The sequence below is a fragment of the Mustela erminea genome, chromosome 17 (assembly GCF_009829155.1).
Source record: "Mustela erminea isolate mMusErm1 chromosome 17, mMusErm1.Pri, whole genome shotgun sequence".
Taxonomy (NCBI): Eukaryota; Metazoa; Chordata; class Mammalia; order Carnivora; family Mustelidae; genus Mustela; species Mustela erminea.
Genome location: NC_045630.1, coordinates 68,116,803 through 68,144,629, shown reverse-complemented (window position 1 = coordinate 68,144,629; position 27,827 = coordinate 68,116,803). Strand labels below are relative to the sequence as shown.

At 53.8% G+C, this 27,827-nt stretch overlaps 1 protein-coding gene across 6 annotated transcripts in view; it reads right to left on the bottom strand.

The window, feature by feature from the left end:
• The window catches only part of LOC116576174, a 69,015-nt gene that overhangs the window by 18,218 nt on the left and 22,970 nt on the right, over positions 1 to 27,827 (bottom strand). For all 6 annotated transcript variants that reach the window (XM_032318089.1, XM_032318088.1, XM_032318084.1 and 3 more), the window contains 2 exons: positions 17,925 to 18,066; positions 13,043 to 13,435 (listed from right to left, as the gene is read on the bottom strand). In XM_032318089.1, the coding sequence (XP_032173980.1) occupies positions 13,043 to 13,435; positions 17,925 to 18,066 (535 nt within the window). The remainder of the gene's footprint in view (positions 1 to 13,042; positions 13,436 to 17,924; positions 18,067 to 27,827) is intronic.

Below are 27,827 nucleotides of genomic sequence, written 5' to 3'. Positions count from 1 at the left end.
CTGCCAAGGTCAGGGCCGGCTGCTGAGGCGTGAGCCCTGTTGGCAGGTGGGAACTTAGGGACCGACTCACTGACCCTCAGGGAGGGAGAAGGTCCGGCGCACGAGCTCCCCAGTCCCCAGGGGTCAAGGATTTAACCGGCGGTACCCACGTATGACGCCTCCAGAAAACCCCAAAAGATCGGGGCTCAAAGGGCTTCTGGGTGGGACAACACACAGGTGCTGTGGGGGAAGGGCTCACCTAGAGGGAAGGCAGCTCCGCACCCCTCCCCACATGCTTCATTCTCGGCCCCTCTGTCACCGGCTCGTTCTGCAAACCAAGCTCTAGGCTGGAAGGGACTGAGTCCCCGTTGTCGCGTGAGCTGCTCCAGCAAATAACCAACCCGACAAGCAGCTCATGGGAACCTGCCAGTCACGGCAGGCGCACAGAGGCACAGACCACAGCTTGCCTGGCGTCCCAGTGCCGGTGCCGGTGCAGAGACCTTGAACCCTACCCCGTGGGGTCAGACCTGAGCTGCAGGGACCCGGCGTCAGGACTGCCTGAGACTCTAGGACACCGAGTAGGGATGCAAGAACCACAAAGGTGCCTGGTGCGGGGAATGACCCCCCATCCAGGGTCAGCTGAGGTGTGGGAGTAGGTGGCTGGGGCTGAGAAAGGCACACTGCATCGAGTTGCTCCCAAACAGACGCTTACCCGCTCTGACACTCTCTCCCCTCTGGGGTCCTCGCGGCAGATGAGGTTCCCAGAGAATCGCCCTCTCACCTGAGGGTTCGGTGTATCTGTATAAGGTTCACCAAAGTCAAATTTTGTTTCAGTTCCTTTGTATTTATGGTCATTTCCTGATTCTAATTTCATCTTTTGGGAACTTGGGCTTTTGGGAAGCAGAGGGGAAAGACGGCAGAGGTGAGATCCTGTGCGTGCTGGGGCCCCCCGGACTCAGGGGTTTATCTTTCAGACAAATCACCTTGAAGTGGGGGACAGCGGGATCCCCACAGCGATGCTGGGTTGTGAACAGGAACCACATGATCAAAGAGACGGCAAGTGGCCAGGCCTCTGGAAAAGCTGGGACTGAGGGAATTTCCAGAGACCAATTGTGCAGCGAAGACGGAGGCAGGAGCTCACCCAGCAGGACAGGTGACCCGTGCACCTGAGGGTCTGCGAGCCGCCCCACTCCTGTCTGTCTGTCTGTCTGTCTTTCTCACTCATATTGAACCAATTTGCGGAGGGATTTCTCCCAGACTGCAGGACAGACTCTTTACTAGGAACGAGGAGATGGAGTTCCGATTACGCGAATTCTGGGAAAAACCACTAGAAAGACGTTGGTGCCACGGTCCTTATAGGCTCCAGGTTCCCAGTGCCCTTCTGGAAGACACAAAACACACAGGAAGAGGACCGAATCCAATCCCATGAGAGTCTGGGAAGAGCTCTGCACTCTGGTGGCTTCTGCCCGCGGTCCTGTGTCCTGCCTCGAGGACGCGTGCAGATATCTATCCACGACAGTGTCCCTCACGTACTTGCAGAGACCTACACTTATATATGGCAGTGTGATACAATATCCTTTGACTGTTTTAAAAATTATCCTTTTGAAAAAGAAGTAGAAGTGAACTTGGATCAGTCAATTTCGATTGTTTATAAAAACGAGTTTGTCATGAAGCCATCCCTGCCCAAATCTGCCTGACTCCAAGTCGTGTTCCCAGGAAAGAGTCTTATTTGTCAGTGTTGAAGGGCAGAAAGGACATCCCTGGGAGAGCCACCAGGCCCAGCTACACCCCTGTCCTCTCCCAGCATGGGGGACTCTGGGCAGCCTGGCTGTGGCAGCAGGTAAGGCCACGTCCCTGTGGCTGAGGCAGGGACACCTTCCCCCCTTCTCGGGGGCATGTCCGGCCAGCGTGGTTGCTGGGCAGCCCAGAGAACACACATGGGTCTGCTGGGGGCAAAGGTGGCTTCCAGGACTGTCCTCCCGCTGCCACGCTCATAGCTCTCTGAGCTTGGGGAGAGACGTTGTGCAGGTTCAACAGTAGCAGAGCTCCGGGGACATAGAGGGGAAGCCTGGACCACCTGCGTCTCCAAGAAGAACCCCCGCAGAGCTTCCTGCCTGCTTACCCACCCGGCATGCCCCAGGACCCAAATCAGGAAATCCCAGCGTTTGTGGGTAGAAGAGGAAAGAAATACAGATTTGGCGGGACCCTAGGCGTTAGCGTGTGAAATGGCTCAGGGTCTCTGACACATCACAGGGACCACCAGGAGCTTTTTCTTCTTATACAGCTGCTAGGGAGACAGGAGAGAGCCTGTCCCCGCCCTGTCACTGCACTCGGGACTCTCAAAACCGCAGACACAAATGTGTTCATTTGACAGGCAAACGGGGTGGCCAGAATTCTCAATTTGCATTCATGTGTTGAGCTGCAGGGACGACCATCTCTCAGGCTCCTGCACCTGATCCGTCTCTCTCTGAGCGTCCTGTGCTCCCGCCCTTGGCTTGTGTAATGACCGTGGTGGTGCGACTTCTCTCACTAATAGGCGAGGGCGAGCTGAGCTTTTATAAAGAAAGGTTCCCTCAGTGTCCATGTTTGCGTGGAGGGAAGGGGGTTGGGGGCCCAGGAGAGTAAGCTAACTCTCTGGGAACACAATAAGAATCTTCCCACCAATATGTGGCAGAAGCAGAATGAGTGACCCAGTGGGTCTGACTGCAGAGCCCCAGCCCCTCTCTGCACCGTGAGGAGCTGTAGGGACATGAGCGGGTCCAGGCCACCAAGTCAGAGCCTGTTTCACAAGAGGCTGCCTGTAGCATACCCCCATAGGATACTAAAAATGGTTCTAACCACACGGAAAGGTCACCAACAAATAGAAAGGGACTGTCCCCTTACACTGCCCCTCGCCCCTGCAAACAGTGTCACTAATGCAGGGACATTGTCCTGGCCCCTCACTCACAATACACGCCCTCCTCAGCTGGGAGCTGGGACTCAAGCAGCCTGAGGGGTGGGGAAGGGTGCACACAAGGGCCTGAGACTGTAGTCAGAGCTCCGCCGACAAAACAGGCTCTGGAAAGTGAGACTCTGAGCTACTGGTGATCTCAGCCTCGGCCCCCAGAGCAGGGCAAAGACCTGTCGTCCCTAAGAGAGGTTTGAGGGTGGTTTCCCCATCCTCGGAAATGTGAGGGCATCCCAGACAGGCCCTGGTTCCCCCATTCCCTCCCTCAACCCTCAAGACTCTGGAGAAATCAGAGTGTAGATACCAGAAAAACCCCTGCTGTCCACATAGTTCTGCTGCCCACCACCCTCCCTCACACCTGCTACCTGAACCCCGGCAACGCCCACCCTGGAGCTTCCACTCTGATCTGTCCCCCACCTAGGCATTGTGACCAGGTCAACTTGTGTCCCCCAGGGCCCCTCGTTTCTTTGAATCCTTGGACACACCACTGGACTCAAATTGCCTGATGAATGACAGGCATGCAGATTTGAATAATAAGAGTTTTCTCTGATGAGAAGAATCCATATTTAGTGTATAAAATGTGGGAAACAAACAATGATACAGAGAATAAATATCTAAACCTAGAACTTTAGATAAACAAAAACTTAAATAACTGAAGGAATATGCTGATGTTTCTCAAAATGACTGGACAACGAGATACTTTATCATGTTTTCATGACACTTGATTTTTGGGGGGATTTGTAATCCATTTCTGGTACTTTTTTGTGTGTTGGGACATCTAGTATACCTGCTACTTCCTTCTCACTTGGTCACATCAAGGTGATGGAGTCCCCATGGAGGTCAGCATGAGGGCAGACGGAGTGAGACATGATCCTAGCAGCTATGACCCAGCACAGCTGAGTTCCCATGGCTGGATGCACCCTGAGAGGGTCCAGTCATAGGAGACCCTGGAGCTTGTCTTGGCAGAACCACGTGGGCAGCTCAGGGTAGGTCATCTGCAGGGACAATGACATTCAACTCCATGTGACCTGACGTGGGAGTTTGTGTGGGCTCCCCTAGCAGCCCAGATGAAGGACCAATGATTTCAGAGCAAATGTTTCTCATCTCCCACTCTTAGGGTCCATAATCAAAGGAGCAAGACTGATACAAAGCGAGGTCAAGCAAAGCTTTATTTCACGCCAAACATCGAGAATCAAACTGACCAGTCAGGGCCGTCTCTTGCAAAGAGGTGACCCCTCCCAGCCTCACAGACTAACTTTTATAGAGGTAGTTTAGCCAGGCTATACACAGGTGGCCAATGAGATTGCAATACACAGAGAAAACTGCACAGTTATGTTAGGTCACACATGGGCGGTCAATTGAATTACAATTCACCCTAGTAGATATATGCGTGCCCCACTGATTGGATGTCTCTACCCACCCTTGTATCTGGGCTTTGCTAGCTGGGGCCGGTAACTAGGGAGACGGTATGGGCGCCCCACTGATTGGATGTCTCCACCTGGCCTGACCCACCCTTGTATCTGGGCTTTGCAAGTAAGTTCCTCTGGGGGGGGGCAGGGTCAATCTAAGTTTACTGCATAAACAACAAAATGGCTCCCTCTGATTAAGTATGCCCTTACACCCACCAACAAGTATTAAACAGGTACCAGGAAACAGCTCTGTCCACGTCACAGGTGATGGGACAGAGAACAAGGGGATGCTATGCCCTCAGGCTGCCTGCAGGCTCGTGAGGGAGAAATTACACGGAAATGAAGGACCCCCATGAGCACGAGCAGCATTTGTGAGCAGCACAGGGAGCAGCTGAGAAAGGGAAGAGGGAGAGGAGAGACTGTTCCTCACGCAGACTCCATCTGCTTCCTTTTGCCAAACAAATCAGGAAAGCGGGAACTCTACAGTGTTGGAGAGTTGACCCAGGAGGAGAGTTGACCAGGACCCAGAGTCTGGTCTTTCCCACTAATGCCCATGATTGTGGAGGTTTGGAAGGGGTGAGATGGCCGAGGGAGTAGAGGGGCCAGAGACACCTGGGTCCCTCTCCACTCCACCTGGATGGGGCAGTAGAAGGAATGAGATCCACTGAGAGATTTATGGACATCTCAGGTCCCATCCACCGGATTTTGTCTTCTGCATCATGGAGCCATTCAGTTTCCCTTCCTGCAACCCTCTAACATGGACAGTCAGGGCTGGACCACTTGGAGACCATGTGTCCAGTGCCTTCTCTGGGACTTGTCACCTCCAGTGTACTCAATGCTTCCTCTCCTGCCTCTGACTGTGCAGCAAATGAAGAGTCATGCCATAGCTGGACCACTGTCTGTCAACATTTCTCTCCTTCCTGGCTGGCAATTTACTGTTGGAAACGACATTTTACTAAAAAACTTCTACAAGGAAAATCTGTTCTGATTAGCAGCGCTGATATCCTGTGTGACCTTCTTCTTGTCCCGAGAAGCTCAGAGGAGCTGGAAGGACAGACCTGTCCAGGCATCACTGCTCGGCTCCTCCCTCACACCTCTGCATCCAGGTCTGGGTGTGGTGTTCATGCACCTGCTGAGGTCCTCTAGGGACAGAAGGCTCCCTATGAGTCTCCTCATGCTGGATGTGTCCCTGTGACAACATGGGAAGCAGGACACACCCCGGGACAGTCACTGACAGTGGGAGAAGGGGTAAGAAGAAGTGAGGGTGAGAGAGACGATCTCAGGAAAATCAGCCAATGGGGAAACGAAAGCTTGGTGTGGACAGTAGGTGATGTGGTTTCTGTGGGGCCATTCAGTGTGGGTGCTGGGATGGGGTAGGAACAGGAGCAGGCAGAGGAAGGTCAAGGAGCACTCAGATGGGTGCTGCTCAGACAGGAGACTGGACGCAGGACCTAAGGGCTCAGGTCACTCTGGAACTCTATCCCAGTCTGTGCTGATGGAGCTGGGTTAGCAGGAAGGGGATAGGAAGAGACGTGCTGTGGGTAGTAGTCAGGATTCTGCAGGAACCAGCAGTAAGAACGCTTATAGATCCAGAGAGATGCGCTGTAAGGAAAGGCTCACACTGTTATAGAGGCTGGTGAGTCAGGTCTGCAGGGAGGGTGAGCTAGGCTGAGATGCAGGGAAGATCTGCTGCTGGGGTTCAAGTCCAAGGTCGTCAGGAGGAGACACAAGGACGAGACAACACTCCAGTTCCAGTCCGATGGCCGTGTGCTGTCGAATTCTTTCTTGCTCAGGGGAGGTCAGTCTTTGCTCTCACTCAGGTTTCAACTGATGGGGCGAGGCCCACCTGCAGTGTGGAGGGCAGTCTGCTCTACTCAAAGTTCATCCATTTAAGTGTATCTCATCCCAAATCGCCTCCTAGAAAAGTCCAGAATCATACTTGACCACAAGTCTTGGCACTGGGGACCAACCACTTTGACACATGAGATGAATGATGACAACACACGAACACGAATCCAAAGACACCTCCATGGGCAGGTAAACGTCAGAGAGAGTAGACGTCAGAGCAAGGATTGTTTCCAGGGTGAAGAGTGGTGCAGAAGGACGGAAGGCCAACTCCGCAGGAAGTGAGGAGAACCCCAGGTGCGTGAGCTCCTAACAGCAGAGCACTGGACCCTCGACGCAGGAACTGACAGAACTGAAAGGAGAAGCGCGGGAGTCCACTGTCAGGGTCAGAGAGCCGAGCACCCGCCCTCCGCATGGACACTCAGCAAGAAGACAGCCAGCGAACACGACCCTGAGCCCGCGCGACCTCACTGACGTTTAGAGAACGTTCAACCCCAGCAGCAGACCTCACATTCCTTTCAAGTGCACTCGGGAGCCTCCCCAGACAACGTCCTGTCCTGCGTCATAACACTAACCTGACGGCGTTTAAGGATTTGAAATAACGTGTTTCTTTGACCACAATAGAATTAGAATTGAATTTAATAACCCAAACTACAGAAAAATTTCCACTTAGAAATTAAGAAAGATTTCTGTATAACCCATAGGTCAAAGAGGAAGTCTTGAGAGAAATTTTTAAATATTTGAAGTGAATGGAAATGAAAAATACAAGATATCAAAGTGTGTGACAAGAAGCTAACCCAGTACCTATAGGGAAATAGATATTATGAGAGGCAGATATTACAGAAGAAGAAATGCTCAAATTAATAGTTAAAGCATTTACCTTTTACATCTAGAAATACAAGAGAAAATAAACCCAGAGTAATTTGAAAAAAGAAAATAAGAAAGACAAGAGCAGAGAAAATAAAACTGATGAATCTAATAAAATGTATTTACAAAAAACCCTACACTTAATATCACCCTTAGTGCTGGAAAACTAGCTTTTCCCTGAATACTGGGAAGGAGGCACGGCTCACTGTTCTCAGCACCGCTGTGCAGTATCCCCTGGAAGTCTGACCAGTGTGATAAGACAAGAAAAGGAAATAAAATAACATACAGATTGGAAAGGGAAAGAGAAAACTAGTGTTTATTATGGACACTGTTTATATGTGTGTCTGACAGAAAATCCCAGAGTTTCTACAGAAAATTCCCAAGACCAGTAGGTGAGCTCACGACGACTGCAGGCTCCAAGGTCACAGGGAGGGCAGGGACCGTCATGACACTCGTCGGGATTTGAACACAGATTTAGAGGTCAGTGCTCCGGGTCCCGGGAGCGCACTCAGGCTCCCGAGTGGTCTGCAGACGCGGACAGTCATCCAGTCCAGGCCCACGGCATGGGTGAGAGGGTGGGACGGGGTGGGGGGGCAGGGAGCCCCGCGTGGCTCTGGGGGGTACCGTGGCCTCGTGCACTCACCTCCAGTCCTCACCCCCGCACTGTCCGGGCTGCACTGAGGATAGGAATCACGTCAAACGTCTGTCACCCACCGTGTGCAGTGTGGCTAACGACAGCGTCACCACCTGCCGGAGTTCCTGCTTCCCAGTGCCCGGGACGTGGTTTCTCCCTGCTCCCCGCCCACCAGCAAGTGAGCTGTAGGGACCCGGAAGGGAACAGAGCTGAGCTCAGAAACGGACCACACGACTCAGGGACACAGCCGTGCTCTGCCAGCTACCCTGATGGGACAGTGTTCTCTGACACTTCGAGTCCTCCTTTCTACTGGGATCTGCTTGTTTGTGGGACAGCCCTAGTTCTGAACAGCTGCATGGCTGGAGGCTGGTGTGTGTGTGTGTGTGTGTGTGTGTGTGTGTGTGCGCGCGCGCGCGCGCGCACGCGTGAGCACTCCTGTGCAGACACTGAGGTTTTAGGATGAGAAGTTTCTCTACTTTCCTCTGATCTGAGGGGATCTACCTGCTTCCACTGGATTTCCCGGCTCAGCTGTGAGATGGAGAGGACGGAGCATTTGACACCCACTTTTCACTGCTTGAATTACTAATTCGGGCCAACAGCAGGCAGTTTTGTCACGTGGGGGAATGATGGTGGAGCATGGAAGGAGAGAAAGTGTGTCCTTTACCAAGAGGGGACCTTACAGTATTTTTCTTTTTCTAGGACTCAAGAGAACTTCTCCCATATTCCCTACAAACAAAATGTGCACATTGTGTCACAGAGCCAGTCCCCAACAAGCGCGGACAATTACAAATTCATGTTGTCTGTAAAGAGCTCTCCGTGCAGGACTGACGGCTGGGGTGCTCAAGACGGGTCCAGGTGGGATGCTGTGAATTCTCCATGATTTGTCTCAGAGGCTGAGGGTCTGAAAGCCAGTTTGATGTCGTATAGAGGAGAGGGACAGGGGGGCCGACTAGGGTTGCCATGTAGCAGAGGCTGAGTGGTCCTGGAACAGGTTTGGACCAATTTTACTCAGTTTCCCCTGCGTTAACCAGTGTGTGTGTCTCACAGGGAGCTTGTGCACAAGGATTTAGCACAGAAAGAATTGCTGGATCCATCTAGTCCCTGCTCAGAGCCATCGGAAGTGGAAGAGGCAGAGCCAGAGCTGCGGGCGTCATACTTACGAGACAGGGGTCCCCAGGGTGGGATTCTCCTGCTTCTTCCCATTAAATCATGGTCATGTCCTGGCCTGGCCTGCAGACCTCACTGTAGACAGTAGTGAGAGAGTTCTCCTCTTCTAGATGTGTTTCTCCCCTACCCTGCAATGCAGACGGAGGGTTCCTGGAACAGCTGAGGGATGCAGAGGGACCCACGGAGATCCAGGGCTACTGACATGACCCCTCCCCAGCACCCAGCACTGCATGGACCCCAGGAGAAAGTTCTTAAGTTAATACTGTATTGTCTGGAAAGAGTTACAGATACACGGAGACAAAAGCCAGCAGATGACTGGGATCGAAGGCACACACCCAGGCACAGAGGGACTTGGGACAACCCAGGCTGCCTCTTCTCCCAGCTTCACCTTGTCCCTGTGGTCTCCAGACTCCTGCTGGCTCAGCTCTGCATAGTGGATGCCACCATCCGGGTCCCTGGGCTCCTCCTGTGATCCTGCCCCTGAGTCACACACAGATGGACGTTGAGTCTCAGCCTGGAACCTGTCCCCTCCCCCTCCATGACCCCCATGACCATGGCCACACCTGCCAGCCTCCTGCAGGGACAATCCCTGAGCAGCAAAATGCAGGAGGAAAGAGAATTCAAGGTATAGTAGGGGAGGGAAGTCTTGGCCACAAGAAGAAGGGCTACCTGCCTGTCCCAGGCTCTTTGGTCTTCTTATTCCCACGTTTCTTCCAAAGGTACAGCCCAGCTCCAAGGATCAGCAGCAGGACCACAACAGACACCAGGATGTTTCGCAAGTGGGCAGCACTGGTCTGTCCTTGTGGATCTGTTTCCATCACACAGAGAGTGAAGAAGGTTAAGGCGACAGAGAACTGAGGATGCCCATTGCCAGGCACATGGAGACTCTGAAGGGACCTGGTCAGAAGCTCAACAGGGAGGAGCATGGCAGGGCTCTCACTCAGCCCGTTCCTGAGCTCCTGCTTGGGGCCGCGGTGCTGAGAGGAGCAGGACATGGTGCCCGCCCTTGAGGAGCCCCTCAGCGGGGGGAGGGCTGACACATGCCAGAAGCAGCCAGCCAGAGCCATCCCAGGGCACTAGAGCTACAGCCTGTTCCCAGGTCATCAGGGAAGGCCTCCTGGAGGAGGTGATGGGTAAACCTGGTATTGAGGGAGGAGTAGGAGATTGCCCGATATTCAGGGTGAGGCATGCCAGGGTGCAGAGCCATGACCAGGAATGGCTGTGACAGCTCCCCAAACTTGGGAGCTGCCGGCACCCCCTGGGGCAGGCCAGAGAGGGACCAGGTTGGTGGAGCCGGGTGGGAGGGTGAGAGGGAGGCAGGAGCCTCTTTCCAGAAGGACCAGCGGGTCGGTGAGCCATGAGCTTCCTCTGGGATCACGGATATGGAGGCAGTAGGTCTCCCATCAGCTGGTGGAGGAGGGGTGGAGGGGTGAGGGGAATCACAGGGAACCAGGTCATTCATTCATTTAGGGATACAGTGACTGTGAGCAAATGGCCCAAGGCTAAGCCTAGGACAAGCATTCCAAGGAGCAGCAGACATGGCCCCTGCCCTCCAGGGGTTCAGCCTGCACAGGACACTAATCCTGGGCCAGAGCATCAGCTCCCAGGGTGGAGACACTGACCACTCCTTAGAGGAGACGAGGTGTGAGGGCAGGACAGCAGCAGTTCCTGCAGGGCCCTGAGCCATCGAGGCTGCGGAGCCCTGTGCAAACTCTGTTCATGCTGGGACTGCCCCCAGCATGTGGCCCTGTGGGACTGCCCGGGTCACAGGCCCCCAGAGCCAGCTGCAGGGAGGAGGTCCCTGGATGGGAGTAAGTGGGGAGTGGGGGACTCCTGACTTGGAAGGGCTGAGGGCAGAGGGAGGGGCCTGAGCGGAGGCTGGCCGCCGAGGAGAGCGGGACACATCGGGAACGCAGGCGAGCAGGTGGGTGACATGTGTCCGTGAGACCAGAAATGGGCAGAGGAGCCCTGAACCCTGTATCCTGCAGGAATCACTGGCTCAGACCCCTCAGATGGCACAGACCACCGATATCCCCAACTCGCTTTTCCTGAAAGCCACCGGGGACACACTCATGTTGATGGATGAGGGCGGGGAGAGGTACCTGCTGCGTGCTGCCCATACCAGCAGGGGTGAGGACTGGAGAGCAGCACGGGAGTGACACCGAAGGGCAGACGCAGGTTGGATATTCCTGCCAGAGTCCTGGATGGGGTGACCAGGTGGCCAGGGTGATATAAATGTGGGGGGAAAAAGCTGAGAACCCTGACCCAGGTTTCCCTGACCCCAAGAATGTCCCTCCCCTCTGGCAGGTGCACTCACCATGATCACAGAGGTCCCCAAGATCCAGGGTGACAGTTTTCTTGTCCCCCTGGTTGCTGACCACACAAGTGAGGCTGGGGCTGGGCTGGCTCAGGGGCAGGTTCACAGCCAGTGTCCAGGGATTGGGGGCTGGTCCTGGGGCCGGTCTCTGCTCCAGGTCCCTGGGGAGACCCTCACTCTCCCAGGACACGGTCAGGTCCTCCCTGGTTTCTGTGGTGTTACACTCCATGGTGATGTTGCACCAGCCTGGTATGGGGGACACAACCGTGGCCTGGATCTGGGGATGGGGCACAGGCTCTGGGGAGGGAGGGACAAGAGGACAGAGTCTCAGGTGAGTGTAGAACATCAGGGCTCCTGCTTCCTCCTGCGGATTCTCCCTGACGCTCTGGCTTCCTCCCCCTAGGGACAGTGATTGCATTTTACGGATAACAAGAGAATTGACCCAAATAAACAGCAGGTGCCAGTAAGGAAGGAGCCACTGAGTTCAGCTCTATGCGCTTTCACTAGACTGAGCACGTCTTACAAATCTCCCTTGAGAAATTAAACGCTGGAGTCATCTGCCTGAAAGCCATGAACTCCAAGAAAGTGATGTGTCCCCTACAGGATGGTTAAGTGTAAGACACAAGGATTTGTTCTGGTCCAGGCCCCGGCTCTACTCCTGCTCAGATAATTCTCGGGACCACACAGCCAGTGGTGCAGACGGCCACCGGCCAGCTCTGGGAGCCCAGAGATCGGTCCCAGGCTCATCCAGGAAAGACCACAGTGGGGGACATGGTGGTGGTTCCTAGGAAAGGCCACCCCAATTTTTGTAATATGCACTGAACTTGGGGTCTAGCAGGAAGACAAGGGACAGACTGGGAGTCTACCTGGAAATCTCCAGGACCTGAATCTGCAAAGGCCTCTCTCTCTGGGGCAGGACGTCTTCCTGCGCAGGGAGGGAGGGGCGCAGGGAGAGAGCTGCTCCCTGAGGGTCTGGGGAAGGGCTACCCTGTGAACTTCTCCTCCATCCGTGGGGGTTCAGAGGGGGACCGTGCAGTCCGTGAGTGAGCTGACTCGGGCTGGGCTGAGAAGGACGAGGGGACGGGGTGGGGCGAACCACACGTGGGATTCTGGATCCTGCTAGGTGACGAGTGTCCCCTAACCATGGCCATGTGCTGAGCTTCAGAGCCCGCAGCTGTCTTAGGTTCCAGGGCAAAGGGGAACTGAGGCTGAAAACCAGCTGATCCTAAACTAGAGTTGGTCTGGATTCCCCGGACAAGCCCCGTGTGATCACAGGGTCCTCACAAGTGGGAGGAGGCAGCAGAGAAGGTGGGAGGGACACGGTGCCAGAGGGACTCATCCCACCAGTGCCACCTGGGAAGGGAGAGGAATGGGCCATGGTCCAGGAGATGTGATAACCACTAGAAGGGGGGACAGGAACAGAAGTGGATTCTCCCCGGAGCCTCCAGAGAGGAGCACAGCCCTGTGGACTCCTGGACTTCATGGCAGAGGCTCTGGGGTCTGACTCCCACTCTACAGCCCAGGAGGACCCCAGGGGGTGGTGTGGTCAGCCACTGAGGTGCAGTCACCTGTTACAGCAGCACAAGACAGTAAGAGTCCCATCAAGGACCCTGAGTCCTACGGGGACAATGAGTGTTACGGCAAAATCCCCGTTTCCCCCCATTCTGTGTTCCCTCCTGAAGCACAGACGTGATTCGTCCCTGGAGTGAGTCTCAGCTCTGCCTGCACTTGTGCTGACCTCACAGCTCGGATTTCTGGGGAGAAGATCGAGTCCGAAGTCTGGGTCTGGAAGGAGTCCTGCAAGCGGGGCGCACGGACACTCCCGGGGACAGAGGAAGGGGGTCAGCTGTGGGGCTGGGGGAGGGACCGTCACGTACCGTAGACCGTCAGGTGGAAATCCTGGTCATACTGTCTTCCTCTCGAATAGGACTCTTGAGCCCGGTACAGCCCACTGTCCTCAAGGGTCAGGTTGTCCATCCTCAGGGTCGTTTTGTTGAGCACATGGACCCTCTTCTCGAACTTGTCCTGGCAGTTGAGCCATCGTGGAACATCTCCCCTGGGAATGACTTGGAGTACGGGTGTGTACATTTTTTGATTTATAACACCCCAAGTAATACTCTCCGGCTTAGCTTCTGGAGGTAATTCTGGATTTTTGATCATGTGAAACAACACAGAAGCTCCCAGAGTCCCCTTCAGAGGAACAGGGTTTCCAGAATCGTCCACGGCAGACCCACGGGCTCCAGGACTCTGGGTCACAGCGCTGCAGACACCTAGGGCATAGGACACAGAAAACAATGGTGGTTTTCATTAGGAATAAAGGAGGAAACCCTAGAGCCCATCTTCATGAAATCCATCCCATGTGCCCCCTTTACTGGGAAGGCAAGAGAGTGCCATGAATTTGAGACAAGGCTGGAATCCCTCCTGGTCCCAGGGGAGCGTCCCTTTGAGCAGGTCACGGAAACTTGCTCACCTGCAGTGTCCTGACCTCTGACAGCGAGAGGATGAATGTCAGGAGATCTCGGATCTGAAGCACGAGCACCTTTTGGCGCCACAACGAGTGCATTTCTGCAGGAGGCAGGTTCTCACGGGGCTGCAGAGACCCCTCGTGCCCATAGGCCGTGTGAGCTCTGCGGTGAGACACACCTGGGGTCACATTCTAGATCTTCCCTTCACTGGGTGAGCAGCCCCGGGCTATTTCCTAAAGTGTCTAAGCCTGGAGCTCCCACATGGGAACCACCAGGACGGGATGTGAGTGTGTCCCCGGGGCTCCTGCAAGGATTGAATGTGGCGACACATGAGAAAGCCCCACAGTGACTGCTTCCTTGTCGTCTCATCAGTGCGTTAGGGCTGTGGGGAGTTTACAGGCACCTGGGCCACCTGCCGCTCGCTCACCGGAGACCACAGGCTCCCCATGAACGTGAGGCCCTTTCCCTACGTTTACTGCTTCGTCTGATTCTGGGCATCTCGGGATCCCAGGACACCCCCTGACGCAGGCGGGTGCGGAGTGTCGTGCCCTTTCCAAGGTGAGAAGGTTGCATTTCAGCCACACGCAGCAGCTTTTGTCTTAAATATTAAGCAGATTCCACATTCCAGTAAAGGAGGGCGCTAGACATGGAAATGCAGCTTCTCCCCGACCTCTGAGCCCCACTGCCGCGTTGCCCTTCCCACAGGCTGCTGCTGTTCCAGGTTCCCGTGTGTCCCTCCTTCGGGGGTCTCTGCACTGACCCCTGTCTCCCTGTGTGTCTCCACCTGCACGACCCCACACCACCTGCGCTGCTCTGCTCCCCCCTTCTCTGCACGGCTCGGGACCAGAAGGGATTCTAGCGTAGCCTCTAGCCTGCGTCTGCACACGGGGACGTCTCATGAACACCTGTCCGGCCTCACGTGGGGCTCTAGTTCCCTCCACGTGTGACGGGCGGTCAGGTGGCTCTGGTTCCTGCCATCAGGTCCCATGAGCAGCCTGGGATTGGAGGCTCTGCACACAGGGACGTACGGAGTCACACGCAGGGGCGTATCTGTCCTGTTCCGTGCCCATGAGTCACACAGGTACATGTGCATCATCATGGGGCATACGTGTTATACATGGGGCACATGTGTCACACATGAATCATGCATGTTGCACACACAGACACACACGTCACCCACAGAGCACACATGCTATACATGGGGACGTATGTGTCACACACGGGGCATATGTGTCACGCACAGGTGTATGTACAACATGCTATGGAGCACACAACATGTGGGCACATGCACCTCACACACGGGGACACACACATCGCTCTCAGGTGTGCACGCATCACACACAGGTGTGTCTACAGCACTCGCTGGGCTACACATGCCACACTTGTGTGTGTACGGGTCGCACATGACTGCGTATCCACCACACATGAGTGTACACACCACAGGCAGCTGCATATGCGCCACACGTGGGTGTGCGAACATCACACTTGGTGGTGTAGACAGTCCCCGTGGGTGTGCAGACACTGGGATAACCCACTAGTGGGTCTTAGACCAAAGGCAGCTCCATCTCAGCCTCGGACAGACCCTGCTCATCGGCCTCCTGAGAGCGACCCCAGCCGCTCTCCCCCCAGTAATGCTGAGGTTCCCACCGGCACACGGTGATCAAGCTTTCTGCCCTTCGCCAGACTGATGAGAACATTATGTCACATTATATCTAAGGAACATTTCTCCTGGGAATGAGCCTGGCGGCTCCTCAAGAATTAATGCACAGAACGACAGTGTCCGGTCACACCCGCGTCCCCACCCAGTCCACAGCCACGGCCCATCTCGTGTGCAAATACGCAGAGTGTGGTGCACACAGGACGCCAACCCCAAGTCAGAGAAGCCGCCCTTGTTCCAACAGGGGACGGTGCCTGGGGCTCCCCGAGGGACAGCAGATCCATCCCCAGGGCAGCACCTGCCCGCGGACTACTCCCCAGAAATTCTGAGCCCACACTGTCGCTCTCAGTGCCCCCGTGTGTGTCAGAGTGGTCTGCCCCAGGGGACAGGTTCACAGAGGTCGGTGTTTCTGCCGATCATGGGCAGCTGCTGCGTGGCTCCGGTCAGGCTGTTCCTGAGCGGCTGCTCCGTCCCCCCACCCCCACAACCCTGGTCGAGGCAGCTCACTGTCCGGAGCGGGCCGTGCACACCGGGGTGCACACCTGCTCAGGAGCAGAGACAGAGGCAGCGGAGGCCCGAGGACTGCAGGGAGCCTCGAAGATGCATCCCTCCCCGCTTGGAGGGCGGAGGAGGTGACCACGGGTGGTCCTGGGCTCTGGGTTCTGACGGGGCCCAAGCAGACTCCCCAGCTGTCCGTCCCCGTCAGGACACACGATGAGGACAGACAGGAGGGAGACATGGAGGAGAGGCCTCGGAGAAACCACAGGACAGTCCTGTCCAGGGGGAGACCCGCAATCCCAGGATGTCACAGCTGGAGGGAATTTGAGGGAACCTTTCAGAGAGGTGGGGTTCCCTCAGGAGAAAACTGTTCTGGATTCACCCACTGCAGAATCAGTCCTGGCGACTTCCCACTTTGTCAGCCCAGTGCCTCCCCTGTAGGAAACTGCCCTACAGCCCTCCGCGGGCCCTCTTCCTGCCCTCCCCCAGCTTCCTCTGCCCTGCCCAGGGTTCCTCCCTCCCAGCACTGCTGTCTGGTCAGTGGGCCTCTGAGCAGATCTGAAGTCTCATCCCCAAATATTGCCCCGGGAGGGGAGACTCAAGTACTCGGCGGGCTTTGGCAGGGAAGGGACTGGGGCTACCTGAGGGTTAACCTGCACCTGCTGGAAAGGGGGGAACCTGGGAGAGAGGAGGCTCAGCCCCCAGGCTGCAGGGGAGGAGTGGCCCCGAAGCTGGACGGTGAACATCAGCTTGAGGAAGCTGGAAGCCCACGCAGGACGCAGGACAGGAGGAAAGCGCGACAGTGCTCAGATCTGCAAAACGTGCTGACCCCAAAGAGGGACAGAAGGTCAGGGACGGGGTGGCTGTGAGCAAGAGGGTCTGAGTTTATTTAAATAAGATGAAACTTAACTTTCATTTTTTTTCCTAGTGTTTTTTTAAATTTTTTAAAATTTATTTTCAGCATAACAGTATTCATTATTTTTGCACCACACCCAGTGCTCCGTGCAACTTGACTTTCCACCATCAATGTAACATTTTGTCCATTTCTGCCTCTTTTCCTTCCCTCCTTTCCCCTTCTTTCTTCATTCCTTCCTCCTTTTTTCTATCATTTTTAGTTTTACAATCCAGATGTTTATGGAGGACGTTCAAGGTAATATCTCATATTTCCCCAGTTCAATGAAAGTGAAAAGAGAAAGCCCACCAGTTGCTGACGGGAAGTTACCCTACTAAAAGGGTCTTGCAAAGCTCTTTTTCTAATGATTTATCTCTCTATTTACAAATGCTCTGATATCCAAAAATTTCCTAGAATCCTACAGGCACGGAGGGGCTGATGTGTCCACAGCAAACATTACAGACAATAAAAGCGTTCCAGGTGTCTGCAGAATTCAAAAATCCCAAGAGCACAGTATTTTCTCCTTTGTTCTTATTTAAAATGTTACGCAGAAGCAGATGGTCTTAGATGAGGTAAGAACCAGAAAACCGGGCTCTCCGTAAAACAGTCTTTCAGTTCCCTTTTTGGAGCCATCTCTGCTTCCTTCCCTTACCCCCAGGTCACCCCCACGCACGGCCCAGGTCAGCAGTCTCCCGTTCCGGGCTCACACATGGCAGGTGGGCGCAGACCCTTGAATTCTGGGGGCTCCTTTCCTTCCCTTGCAAACAGAATGTCGCTGGATTCGGGGCCTCATCTTGCCCAAGGAGCCAGACTAGCGCGGCCCCTCCAGCTCAGACAGGGGCTCTGGGTTGGCGCCTCCTGCACACAGCAGCTGCCGAGGCTACGGTCCCCGAGCATGGCAGGGGGGGTGCCCATCCGCACCCTGGGTCCCCCAGAGCCGCTCCTGTGTCTCCTCCATCCTCTCCCCACGAAGCTCCGGGGTCTCCCAGTCTCACCGCCCTGGGCTGGGGGGAGGGGGTTCCCTTCATGCTGCCAGGCAGCCGGGTCGGGGTTCCCAGCCTGGCCTCAGCCCAAAGCTCCCTTTGTTCCCTCTGTCCACCCCGGGGCTCTGACCCAGCGCACCGCGTGTGCTCCGTCCTCACGGAGCTGCTCCGTCTGGTTCTTCAGCACAGACCCCAGCCAGCCCGGGAGCTCCTGCCTCCCTGCCCACCCGGCGGCCTCCCTCCCGGGGGGCCCGGGCCACTCACTGAGGAGGAGGCTGGTGAGTCGCAGGAGCCAGGAGGCCCCGCACAGGTGGGGGTCTTCTGAGCAGGCGCCCATGGCCGGCCGCCTCCCTGCTGACTCTGCCTGGGCCTGTGAGGTTGCAGAGGAAATACCAGAGAGCAGAATCTAGAAAAGAGGAAAAGCATCACTGAGAAGAGCCCTTAGGGTCTTCCACACCCCAGGGGCGGGGCCGACTGCTCATTCTGGGACCTCACGGTCCAGCCTAGAGTAACCCACTCCGATCTCTCATGGTTAGCTCAGCACCCGCAGGGGGGCCTCAGGGGACAACTGCACAGAGAAAGACAATTATCATAGGATCTCTGTGATATGAGGAATTTAAGAGGAAGGGCAGGGGGTTGTAGGGGGAAGGAATGGAAAAAAATGAAATAAGATGGGACCAGGGAGGGAGACAGACCATGGGACTCTTTTAATCTCAGGAACAAACTGAGGGTTGCTGGAGAGGGGGAGGGGGAGGGATGGGGTGGCTGGTCATGGACACGGGGAGGGTGTGGGCTGTGGAGGGTGCTGTGAATCGTGTAAGACTGAGGATTCACAGACCTGTACCCCTGAAACAAATAATACATTATATGTTAAAAAAAAAAAAAAGGAGGCAATAGCAGAATAAATGTAGAGACGGCCTCCTCTCGGAGTCCCGGTGCTGAAGAGACCCCGTCCTTGTGTTCACAACCAGCCTGGTGGTCCCCTGTCCCCAGCCTGCACCGCTAGAACCCCTGACCTCTGTCCCTGGGCTCCCACTCACCCCTGGCCACTCTGCTTGCCAGTGTCAGCCAATGGCCAGGCACAGATTCCCCTCCTAGAACCAAGGACACGGGGCTTCTCCTGCTTTGGGCCTGTCCTCTGTCTTTACACCATCTCACGAGTCACATCTCCTTTCTGATGTTCTAGGAACCTCACTGTCGGGTGTTGCAGTGAGAAGCTAGGAGCCCGAGAACAAAGCCTCCTGGGAAGTGTCACCCCCACACCGCAGGGCACACAAGGCATGTCCCCACTGCTGGTCCCCAGGGCTCTTTCTGCAGCCTAGGACCAGCCCTGCCCCCCACCACAGGACCAAGCCCACCCCCACAGAGTGGCCCCACAGCCCCCCTTCCCTGTGAGGCTCTGCCAGCCCCGGGTGTCTGCTCACGCACAGGCAGGGCTGGAGAGGGACACGTGCCTCTGGCCACAGGCTCAGTGGCCTCGACTCAGGCCCGGCCTCCTCTTCCCAGAGGGTTTCCTATATCCTCTGAGAACCCTGGCCTCCCGTGGACCCCAGGGGAGCAGCTCCATCACTAACCCCTGGCCGGTGCCCCCCTCCCCATTCTCTGACTCCCTCTCACCTTCTCAGACCCTCAGATCCTCAGACTGGATCCCCAGGACTGGCCTGGGGCCCTATACTCAAGGTGGTCAGCCTCTTAAACCCATTTTATGGATGTGAGACCCGAGTCCTAAGAGTTTGGTCCTCCTGCCAGAGGTCACCCAGCAGAGCAAGAGTTAAGGTCTTGACTCCCAACAAGGAACTCTGAGAAAGCCTGTGTCACCGCCGCTGTCCCATCCCAGTGTGTGGCCTCCAGCGATCACCGCATCCAGTCTGGGCTCCCCCGGAACTGCTCTGCGCCCCTCAGCCCAGAGAGCCCTCGGCACTGCCTGTTCCCCCGCTCCCACCCTGTGATGGGAGAGCCCTTCCCGGGGCCGTCCCTGAGCCTTATGGGCGGAAAGTCCTTGGACTGAGTCCAGATCTGGGCAGCTCGTCCCATCACAGGGAGATGGGGACCAAATCAACTGTGCCCCTGTCCCCATCGTTACAGCCCTGAGTGAGCCCTTTCAGGGTGAGAACTGTTTGCTTGTGCAAACCCCAGCTTGGGGTTGGGTGTAGGGCCTAGGAGGGAGACCCCAGTAGCTGCAGGCCGGGACCCCGGAGAGTCAGCCTGGACACACTCTATGCTGGGGTAGCCCCGCGACTTTCTATACCTGCAGACACTGATCTCTGTCCCCTCCCGCCATCCTGTGCAGCAGAACAGCTCAGGTCACCAGGCTTACATGTGTCCAGGCCTCTGTGGTTCCCAAGCTCATTCCCTGTGAGGGGCAGTGGGGCTCAGGGTTACCGTCCATGTCACAGATGGGCAGTCAGGACCCATAGGTGATGTGATGAGCCCCTGGTCTGGACGCCAGGAAGGGGCAGAGCCAGGCCCAGGTCTCAGGCCTCCTAGGCCACTGGTCTTTCTAGATTCGAGTCCCTCCCGGACCTTGAGAAGCCACACTGAGGGGGAGGGAAGCCAGGCTCTCTTCTCTCTCACACCCACGAGCAGAGGACATAAGCCTGTGGTTGTGTCTCTGCAGCCTCTGAGGTCCACAGCAGGCATTTGCTGGCCACATCCGCTCCCCTGCACTAGCTACGTCACTCCCAGGTCAGAACCTCCAGCCCAGCTTAGGGTGGGAGTGGCTTCTCCCACATTCAGGCTCTTCCGGAAACTTCCATCCTGCCTGGACACAGCTCCCTGGTGGGCAGAGAGCTCATGACCTTGAGCCCGAGGACACATGCTGGGCAGCGTTGTTTCTGTGCTGACCTTGGGCTTCAGGCTGGACACCCTCCTGGAGATGCAGGGACTCCGTCTGCAGCCGGGGGAGGCGGGGGCTCTTGGACCAGTCACAGTGAGGCTGAGTCTCTCTTCCCCACACCTTCCCTGGACACAGGACTGGATGGCCCTGAGCCCCGAGCTCTCAGCACAGTGGGGACGGGGAGCTGCTGCAGGAGTCACTGGGCAAGTATTTGGGCCTGTGCAAGGCTGGTGAGCTCACCCGTGCTCCAGGAGACTCTGGTGTGCTCCAGAATGCCCTTGGAGGCACCACCACAATCCACGGTGCCCAAGCCCAGGTCCTGGGGCCACCTCAGACCTCCCCTCCTCACATCCCCACATCCGACCCATCAGGAAGGCCTGTTGCTTCCCAAGTATTTCACGAATCCCCCATGTCCACCCCTGTCTCCATTCTACCCATGAAGAACCTGGGGCTCCTCTTGCTAAACTGTCCAGGGCCACGAAGCCAGGAGGGGGCAGAGCTGCATTGGAAGCCTGGGGCTTTGGCGCCAGATCTCCCGCTTCTGAACTGAAGCTAAGTCACCAGCAGCCCCTCCGCCGGGTCCTCTCCCAGGCTCCCCACTCACCATGTGGCCCTGTACTGTGCTTTCCATGTATGGTCACTGGGGCCTCTCTGTCAGCCTCACGCCCAGACCCTGCAACCACTCAACATACTCTGCTGAGCCCCCATCCCACCTAGAAAGATCCCAGTGCTCCCAGGGGCTCAGGCTGCCTCCCCCGGCCCCTGCCTGCTGCTCCCCTTCCTCCCCTGCAGCCCCCCAGCCACTGGCTGCTCCTCCAGCACTGTGTGCAGGCTCTGGGCTCCGGGCCTGGGCTCACCTCACCTCTGCCTGCAATGTCCTTGCACCCACCTCTGTCCGAGGTTCCCACTCACCCCTGCTCAGCCTCTGACTCATTTGAACAGCAGCTCCCCGGCCTGACTCTGCTTCTTGTATTCCTCTCACTGGGCACCCCTGACCTCATGTCTACTCGGCCACTTGTTTATTTCCAGTGTCCCCCAAAATACAAGTTCTCGGAGGCTGGGGATTAATTTTGTGCATTCGCGTGCCCCAGCACTGAGCACAATAGTCAGCACTCCATGAACAGGCTATGGAGGTGGGATCGTCCGGCGGTCAAAGCTCGGATTCCAGAAGCAGACCTGTTGTCTGGCCTCAGATCCCAGCTCTGCCCTTTATTGGCTGCACGATCTCACAAACCCTAGCAAGAGGCACTTTGTTGTCATCACCTATAAATCCAATACTATAATATACTCTAAACAAACTATACTATAGTATCTATTGATTAATTAATAGTTTCATGTTCACATATAAGGAAGGTGACTAGCTCATAACAAATGCTAAATAGTTGAGCTATTTACAGAAATATAGATCACAAATACAATTGGTTTAACCAAAAACATGTCATGTGTGTTAGTGGGAAGGAGTAAGTTGAGGGAGAGCCACGGAAGAGAGGAAAATCCTCATCTTTCGTACTAGAAAGTACATGATGCCTGAAACTGACCCAAGAACAGCAACATAAGAACATTATTTTTAAAAAAGAACATTTTCTGGAAGCACAGAGGTGAATGACAAAATCAATAGTTGAGAACTGGACGTGATGGTTTTGCAGAGGGGTCTGGATGACAGAGAGGGCGGGACAGGAGATGACTCTTGCGCATCGTTTTACTTGTGCTTTTCCTACAACAGTAACACACTGAAAATGAAAAAAAGACACAAAACGTCTTAGGTTGTGTTTTAGGAAGAATGACACCCCCTGTGCTGCAGGTGTGTTACCTAACTGTCCCCTAATTTCAAAATGGAGGGAAGGGGACATGTGTTCCAGAAGCAGGGAAGAGTGGGAGCCATGGTGCAGAGGGGGGCGTAGGCAACACACACTTGAGCTCGTAAAAGAAGTTTTCCCTGAGGCTGGAGATGTGCCTGCTGCTGAGGACTGGGTCTCGGGGGGCTACTGGGAGGGGGTGGGGCTGACAGGGAACCAGAGCATCCGCATCTCCAGGAATTAGTGACAGCCATTAACTATATTAACAATGCTGACGGCCTGCTGAAGGAGAACACAACCATCTAACCTCATAGTGGTGCCCGGGGCTCAGCAGTAGCTCACCCTGGGGTCCAGACAACTAGTCAGTGTTCTTGGACAAGTCAAGCATTCATTTCAGCTGAGCAGCCATTTTTCCTCCCAAAACTCTGTGGCTTATCCTTTAGGAAGCTATACCTTTGTCTGGTTGTGAGAGATGGTCTTCCCCAGAGCTGCTCTGACTCCCATATGTGTAGGAAAGAGATATGAATCCTTTTGCTTTAAACTAGTTTGTTCTAAATTGTTCTTGGAAGCTTGGAAGTTATATATGATATTTGTGTAGGTAGACTAGATTCTGGTGTTTACTCTGTGTCCCAGAGAGCAGGGGACACTGGGTCCACCTGTGCACATGTGTATTACTTGCCTAAGTGGTGTTCCTTTACCGAGTACATATTCTGCATTGTTTTCTTAGACTCCAAAAGTGGCGAGCCCCAAGGCCCACTCAGGATAATAAGCTCGTAGTAAACTAGGAATAGTTTATCAACTTGATAATGATCATCTCCAAAAACACCACAGCTCACAGCATGCTTAATGGTGAGATATAGGAATCTCTCCTTCTAAGGCAAGGAATGAGGCAGGAGGACCCCTACCACCACTTTCAGGGTTGGACTGGAAGTCCCAGCTAAGACAGTAAGACAAGGAAATTAAATAGGAATATGCACTGAGGAGGAAGGATTAAAAATTATGTTTGGGCACAGGTGATATGGTTAGAAAATCCAAAAGAATCAACAAAAAAAGAGGAACAAGAAGAAGAAGAAAAGGTAGAGGAGGAGGAAGAGGAAGCACAAGGAGGCGGAGAACAAGCCTTAGATCTGCCGAGTGATGGTGGCACCGTTGCCGGACCCATGAGGTCACTGTACCGAAGTCACCTGCTCACTTACATACCTCACTTACATGACAAAGAAATTTCAAAATTTCCAAAGAAATTCCAAAGAATTTCAAAATGGAAACAGGACTGTTTACACTGACACTCCAAAAATAAAGGATGTAAATATAAATCTAACAAAATATGCACAAGATCTTTATGAGGAAAATGACAAGACTCTGGTAGATAAAACCAGAGAACTAAATACACTGAGAGATAGTCCATGTTCATGGATAATAAGACTCAATATTGTCCAGATATCAGTTGTTCCCAAGTTGATCCGTAGATTCAGTGCAATTGCAATCTGAATCCCTGCAAGTTACTTTGTGGATGTGGATGAAGAGATTCCAACGTATGTATGGGGAGAAAAAGGCTCAGAGTAGCCAACACTGCACTGCAGAAAAACAAACGTGGACGACTGACAGCACAAAACCTACTATAAACCATCAGTAATCATGACAGCACACTATCAGCAAGAGAAGAGTCAAGTGGAGCAATGGAGCAGAATGGGAGCCCAGGCACGGGGCCACGTAGAGAAGTCAACTGACCTTTGAAAAGGAGCAAAGACAACACCATGGAAGAAAGACCATCTCTCTAACAAATGGCGTTGGAACAACCAGACTTCCACAAGAGGAAGAAAAGAAAAGAAAAGAAAAGAAAGAAAGAGAGAGAAAGAAAAGAAGGAAGAAAGGACGGAAGGATGAAAGAAAGACAAGAGAAGGAACTGAGACACAGACATTACACCTTTCACAAAAATTAATTGAGTGGATCAATGACCCCCGCATGAAATGGAGAATTCTGCAACTCCCACAAGATAACACAGGAGAAATCTAGGTTTCCTTGGGTTGGTGCTGATGTTCAGAAAAAATACCAAAGGCACAGTTGACGGAAGAAAGATGAGGTGAGTTGGACTTAGTAAAATGAAACACCTGTTCTGCAAAAGACAATGTCATAAGAAGGAAAACACAGACCACAGACTGGGGGAAAATGTCGGCAGAAGACAAGTCTGATAAAAAACTCTCATCTAACATATACAAAGAACTCTGAGGACTCAATAAGAAAACAACCCAATTATATACTAGGCCAAAGGCACTCACAGACACCTTTCCCAAAACACACAGATGGGAGCTAAGCATCTGGAAAGATCTCCCCACCATATGTCATCAGGGAAATGCAAAGCAAAGCAACTAAACTCCACTGCATACCTGTTAGAATGACTGAAATCTGGACCCCTGACAGCACTGGATGCTGGTGAGGACGAGCAGCAGCAGGAACTCTCCGTCACGGCTGCTGGAAATGCGAGATGCTGCAGTCACTTTGGAAGACAGTTTTGTGGTGTCCTAGAAAGTAAACATACTTCTGCATATGATCCAGCAGTCGTGCTCCTTGCTAATTACCCAAGGGCTGAAAACTTAGTTCATACTAGAACCTACATGCCGATGTTTTTAGCAACTTGGACTGTAATTGCCAAAATCTGGAAACAGCTAAGATGTCTTGTACTAGATGAAGAAAGAAATCAGTGGGTCCATCGATGGACTATCACTCAGCATGAAACGGAAGTGAGCTATCAAACCAGGGAAAGAGCTGCAGGCAATGCAAGTGCATATTAGCCCATGAATGGAGTCAATCTGAAAAGTGCATACACTGTATGATTCCAACTACTTGACTGTCTCTGAAGGACAAAATGATGGAGACAGTAAAAACCTTTGTGTTTGCAAGGGGTGTGTGTGGGGGAGAGTCATGAAGAGGTGGATCATTTGATATTAGGCCAAAGAACACATTCTGCAGGATTCTATAATGGCAGACGCATGTCTTTGTACCTTTGTCCAAACTCATAAACTCAACAACACCAAGAGTGATCCCTGAGGTAAACTCCGGGCTCTGGGTGATGATGACGTGGAGGGAGGTGACTTCACTGTGACAAATGTCCCAGTCTGCGGGCGGATGTTCATAATGGGGAGTCTGCGCATGCATACCGGCACAGGGCTTGTAGGAAATCCCTGTCCCTTCTGCCTGGTGCTCCTGAGAAGCTAAAAGTGCTCTTTGAAAATAAAGTCTGCTTTGTAAAGGGAGGATCTGAGCATCGTGCAAGATGTGTATAATGTAGAAGCATACGTTGTAGACAGTGAGGAAGGGTCACCCTGATCGGCTCTGCAAAAATCCCTGAGTCATATGTAGTTGAGTCTAGATCATTCCTGTGCACACATCTGTCTGTCTAATATTTTTGCAAAACTGAGCTCGGGGAGTGCACAGGTCTGCAGGTTTCCTTTGATCAGTGTCTGGTGCACGAGATCATCTGAGGACACATCTAGGTTTCCTTATCGGTATCAATGATGACATCTGTCCTTCTTCAACCAATGCCCCATCAGTGGTCACTTGGACTGTTTCTTATCTCAAAAACGGCTGGATGGAACTTATTTGTGTATATATGACTGTTTGCTACTGTGAGTTATCCAGAAGGATAAATTTCTGGGGCATAGGATATGTCCCTATATATTATCACAGGTGCTGTCACATTTTCCCTAAATTGTGTGAACTGAAGCTCACCAGCAGTGTATGAGAGGGCCCATCTCTGAAACCCAATCAACCCCCAGGATTATTAATATTTTTTAAATTAAAAAAATCTTAGCTGTTTCCAGATTTTGGCAATTATGGTCCAAGTTGCTAAAAGCATCGGCATGTAGGTTCTAGTATGAACTAAGTTTTCAGCCCTTGGGTAATTAGCAAGGAGCATGACTGCTGGATCATATGCAGAAGTATGTTTACTTTCTAGGACACCAAAAAGCTGTCTTCCAAAGTGGCTGCAGCGTCTCGCATTCCCAGCAGCTGTGACGGAGAGCTCCTGCTGCTGCTCGTCCTCACCAGCATCCGGGGCTGTCAGGGGTCCAGATTTCAGTCCCTCTAACAGGTATGCAGTGGAGTTTAGTTGCTTTGCTTTGCATTTCCCTGATGACCAGTCTATGTGACATTAACTCAGTGTTTCATTTCCATATCTTATATATTAGCAAATTTAAAAATTCTCTGATTTGTTAAGTGATCATTTGTGTCTCTTCTCTGACTTTTCCTAGTTTCTGTAGACTTTTCCATTGGGCTGATGGTCTTCTGCTCATGTTTGGAAGAGCTCTAGCTGCACTGTGGGCATTAGCTCTCAGTCTACTCTGCGTGGCTGGTTCTTCAATATGTTCCTTTTCCTTGATTGTTTCCTTGTCAGTCCCCCATCAGGGCCTTGTGTGGCTCACAAGCCATCAGAGTTTAGGGAAGGGATCCGGGTTCAGGATTTGCCAGAAGGATGTCCATCTGGTAGGACAGCGTCTCCGTTTCAAGCATCCACAGTCCCCAGGTCACTAGTGGTCCTTGTGGTTTCCATGATGCTCTGCTGTGCAGGAGAAAGATTGGAAGGGAAGCCCTGGTTGTGCGGAGTGCCTTGCTCTGCAGGGAATGGTGGGGAGAGTTTCCGTGGAGGTGAGGCGGAGAGTGTGCAGCCCCACAGGAGGAGGCCAGCATGGCAGCTTCCAGGAGACGAGGTTCCATAGCCTGGCGTCAGAACTCTGACCACACAGCTCTCGGGAGCCTCCGATGGCTGCCCAGCTCCCGAGTCAATCCTTCTCCAGACTCTGGCATCTCTCATGCAGACCACTTCCCTGGCCAGTCCAATCACCCCAGTCTGCACCCCACAGGACAGGGACAGCCTGGACAGGAGGAAACGCTCTCGGGAAGAAGCTGGAACTTTATGGAGAATGGGGACTGTCCCAAACCCCAGAGCAGAAGAACACTGAGAACCAATGGGCAGGAGGAGACCATGGGCCCCACTGACCCCACAGTCAAAAGAAACCATGGCCAGTCCTTCTGGGTTGCCTCCAGCAGCTCATGACATAGGATGGGTTCCACAGCATGGCAATGAGGAGTCCTTGTATGTGTGGCACTCTTGCCTCAAATAAACACAGAATCCTATTCCCTGGGCTCCCCAGAAAGGACTGAAGTTGTGGGTCAGCTCTTGCCTTGGCCATCTGGGGACACCCCCCTGCCTCCACCCCAGAGTCCATCTCCATCTGTGCCTCTGGTGTTCTTAAATTCTGGAAGGTGAGACTTCCAGGTGATGCTTACAGAATTGGAAGTGTTGTAGGGACATCCCGGTGCTCTGCATTTTCCTGGCATCTCTGCCAGGCGGCTGTCTGCTGGCCTCGTGCCTAAGGAAGGGGCTTGGCCCTCCTGACCTGTGAAGTGTCACCAGCCTGGAGAAACTGCGAAACCCGGAGAAGGTTGGAGGCCCCATCTAGCCGAACTCGGAGCCCCCAGCTCGACACCCAGACAAGAGGTCCGACCGCGTCCCAGCAGGGTTGTATCAGGTGCAATTT